The sequence below is a fragment of the Belonocnema kinseyi genome, chromosome 6, assembly GCF_010883055.1.
Source record: "Belonocnema kinseyi isolate 2016_QV_RU_SX_M_011 chromosome 6, B_treatae_v1, whole genome shotgun sequence".
NCBI classification, from domain to species: domain Eukaryota; kingdom Metazoa; phylum Arthropoda; class Insecta; order Hymenoptera; family Cynipidae; genus Belonocnema; species Belonocnema kinseyi.
In genome coordinates, this window is record NC_046662.1 from 29755251 (window position 1) to 29758959 (window position 3709).

The following is a 3709-nucleotide window of genomic DNA, read 5'->3' on the forward strand; positions in this document are numbered from 1 at the left end:
TTGGCACCGTCGGAAAGAGGAGATCTTAAGCAATAAAAATATATGTGTCTCAATTTTTTATAGTGTCGAATAGTCTTAGTTATTGGCCGTTGAAAAGCAGTGCACCGGTAGTGGCGTTTTGGCCGTTTAAGGGTTAAATCGTTTCAACTAACTTTTCTTAAAATTAACACAATTGCGCTAAAATCTTCCAGAACTTTTTTCGACATTTTTAGAAGTGTTTTCAAGCGTTCAAAAGCTTTTTAAATATTCTTTAAACATAATTTTGCCAAATGTTGAAAAATTTGATTTTACATTGTTCAATCCTTTTTTTTATTATTTTCGAATGTATTTAAAACTTTAAAATTTCATGAATACCTTCTAAAATAATGAGAATTTTCTTAATTTTTCTTTTTAATTCTTCAAAATTACTGAAATATCCTTAAAATATTCCAGATTTTTTGTTGACAATTCTGAAAATTATTTGTAATGCTTTACAACATGTTTTCTTTATTCTTTAAAAACTTCTTCTTTTATAAATCTCCCAAAATATATTTTTTCTCACAAATTAAAAAAAAAATCTTTTCAATTTATAAATTATTTTGAATTTTTCATCATTTCTAAACGTTGTAAATGTCGGGATGCCTGAAAAATCTCTAAGAATAAAATTAACGAATAATAAAATTCTCGATAATAGATATTTCCTCAAATAAAATTACCTGATATTATAAAATATAAAAAAATGTAAAATTTCCTGCTCATAAAATTCCCGAAGTTAAAAAAATAAATAATAAAATTAAACCATTTTTCAAGTATTTCGAATCAAGAATTTTATAATTGGAAAATTTCTCTGTGTGGGATATTTTATAATTTCATGATTTTTTTCGGAAATGAATTATCAGAAATCTGCAAAATTGGTAATATTTTTAATTGTCTAGAATGTTATTATTCGAAATTTTTTAATTCTAGCAAATGAGAACTTACTTAATTTTCCCAAAATTTTAAATCCTGCAAAATTGGGCTGAAATTTTATAGACGCTTTTCAACAATTATGGAATTCTTTTGAAATATTTTAAATTCTACATATTGCTTTCAATTTTTTGAAGTCTTTCTAAATTTGTTATTATTTTTTTATTTGTTTCAAAACTTGTAAAAATCTCTTAAACTTTTTCAAATTTTTTATAAATTTTAAAATATTTTTTTATTTTCTCCTAAAATCCCTTCTTCAAAATAAAAAATCATTTGAATTTTCTCCAAAATTTTTAAGAAATTTTTTTAGTCTCTTCAAACATTTCAAAAATTCTCTTTTAATTTCAAATTAAAAAATAATAATAATGAAAGGAAATGAAAAATTAGGATAGGTTTTTTTTTATTTTAGAAATATTATTTTATTTATTATTTCAGGAAAAATTCGAGTTAGTTTAAAGTTTATTTAAAACTTTTAGAAATTTTGTAAAAAATGTTCAATTATTTAAGAAATTTTTAAAAACTTTTTTATTTTCTTTAAAAATAATTTTTCCTTCAAAATTTTCCAACATTTTGTTTTACATTGCTCAAATTTTAAATTACACTTGAATTTTTTTTAAACTTTTATACCTTATAATACCTTTTAAAATGATTTGAATCTTCCTGAAAAAATGTTTTATTTCTAAAAAATTACAGTAATTGCCTTAAAATCTTCCAGATTCTATTTTGACAATTGTGGAAATAATTGAAAATGCTTTAAAATATTTTCTTATTCTTGAAAAGCTTCTTTTTCAAATATCCAAAAATCTACATTTTGTTGAAAAAATTTTCAATCTTTTCACATTATAAATTATTTTTAATTTTTTTCATAATTTCATAATTACAAAAAATATAAAATTATTTAAAATTCCCAAATTGAAAAATTAACAAATAATAGAATTCATGATAATAGATCATTCATAAAATAAAATTGCCGAAATTATCAAATATTCGAAAATATAAAATTTCCCAATTTTAACATTCCCGAATCTAAAGAATTAAAAAATTCTTTAAAAGTAAAACAAAATAACTAAAATACTTTCATATTATGAATATGCATTTTTTTATTATTTATTTAATATCAAAACCATTTTATAATTTATTAGAATTAAGAATTTTATCATTCGAAAATTTTCCTGTGTCAGAAATTTTATAGTGTCCGATATTTTATACTATCATTAATTTTATTTCGGAAATTATTTATTATCAGGAATTTTCAAAATTGGTAATATTATAAATTGTCTGGAAATTTATCATTCTAAAATTTTAAAAAGTCCTGCAAAATTTTCCTGAAAACATGCAGATGCTTTCCGTCAATTTCAAATTTCGAATTATTTTTTATTTATTCGAATTTTTTCTCAAATTTCAAATATTCGGCATTCTTTTTCCAAACGGAAATATTTTGAAATATTTTTTATTTTCTCCTAAAACTCCTTTTTCAAAATAAAAAATCATTTGAATTTTGCCCAGGATTCCTAAGAAATTTGTTTATTCTCTCGAAAAATTTCAAAAATTCTTTAAAAGCCTTTTTTTAGAATTTAAGGATCGAATTTCGACAACACCCTCTTAAATGTCTTCTTACAAATTAAAAAAAATATATATTAATAAAAAGGGAAAGAAAAATAAGGAGAGGGTTTTCTACTGAAAATTATTTTAAAAATTCCCAGTCTTCTCAATACATTTTCATTTCCCATTTTTAACATAAAAGTTACGTATCACTGAAAACGGATTAATTTTTATTTTCGGAACATCATTCTACAATGTATTAATGAAATAAAATTTTATTATTTATTCTTCATTGGATAATTTCACTATTTTGTAAAAACCCCAAATGGTCTCATATTGAGTAAATAAAGCCAATGAAAAATATAGGATATAAATAACAAACTGAATAATAAATAATAATATAACTTTTTTGTTTAAATAAAAATTATTACCTTTTCCAAACGACAGATCACCTGGCTGCTCGCCACGAAATGGAGTAACTGATACGAATAAAGATGCAGATTCATCTACAATTGGAATATCTACTTTCAATAAATAATTCACTGGAAACTTCCCCACTTGTCTATCGGATTGCCCATAACACCAATGCTTGTCGACAGCATTGTACACCTAAGAAAACAGACAAAGGATTAATCACTTTTTTAAATTCTTTCAATCAATATTTCGTTTTCTGATATGTAATTTTCCTTTAAAATTATAGTTTTTTAGAAGAACGAACATTTTTTCAGACTTTACAGTCCAAAGTGCTCTCAAAATAGGGGAAATCGGATAATTTATCATGAAAATAGGGGAATAAAAGGGGAATAAATTTTTATACATAAAATTAATGTGTGCACAAAATTAAATTCAATTTTAAATACTTGAAATTCTTCAGATTTTAAGTTGAAATATAGTCCATTTTCGACAAAATAGTGGAATTTGTAACCAAATAGTTGAATTTTTTATAAAAAAGACGAATTTTCAACAAAAAATAGAATAGTTAAATTTTCAGTTAAAAAAATTAACTTTCAACGAAAGAAAAAATAAATTTTCAAGAAAATAGTTATATTTTCAACCAAAGAGATAAATTTGTAACTAAAATTATAAATGTTAGATAAAAAAATTAATTTTTAACAAATTGAATGTCTTCATGGTTATTTATATTATTTATGGACAAGTGTTTAAGAATGGCTCTCTTCGACGAAGAGGGTGTGGATCTCGAAACAGTAAGGGTACGAGGGTT

General features: G+C 22.5%; 1 protein-coding gene across 1 annotated transcript in view; it reads right to left on the minus strand.

Moving 5' to 3' along the window:
- The window catches only part of LOC117174114 (dynamin-binding protein-like), a 63903-nt gene that overhangs the window by 55891 nt on the left and 4303 nt on the right, over positions 1-3709 (minus strand). The window contains exon 2 of the mRNA XM_033362885.1: positions 2919-3096. Within this exon, the coding sequence (XP_033218776.1) occupies positions 2919-3096 (178 nt within the window). The remainder of the gene's footprint in view (positions 1-2918; positions 3097-3709) is intronic.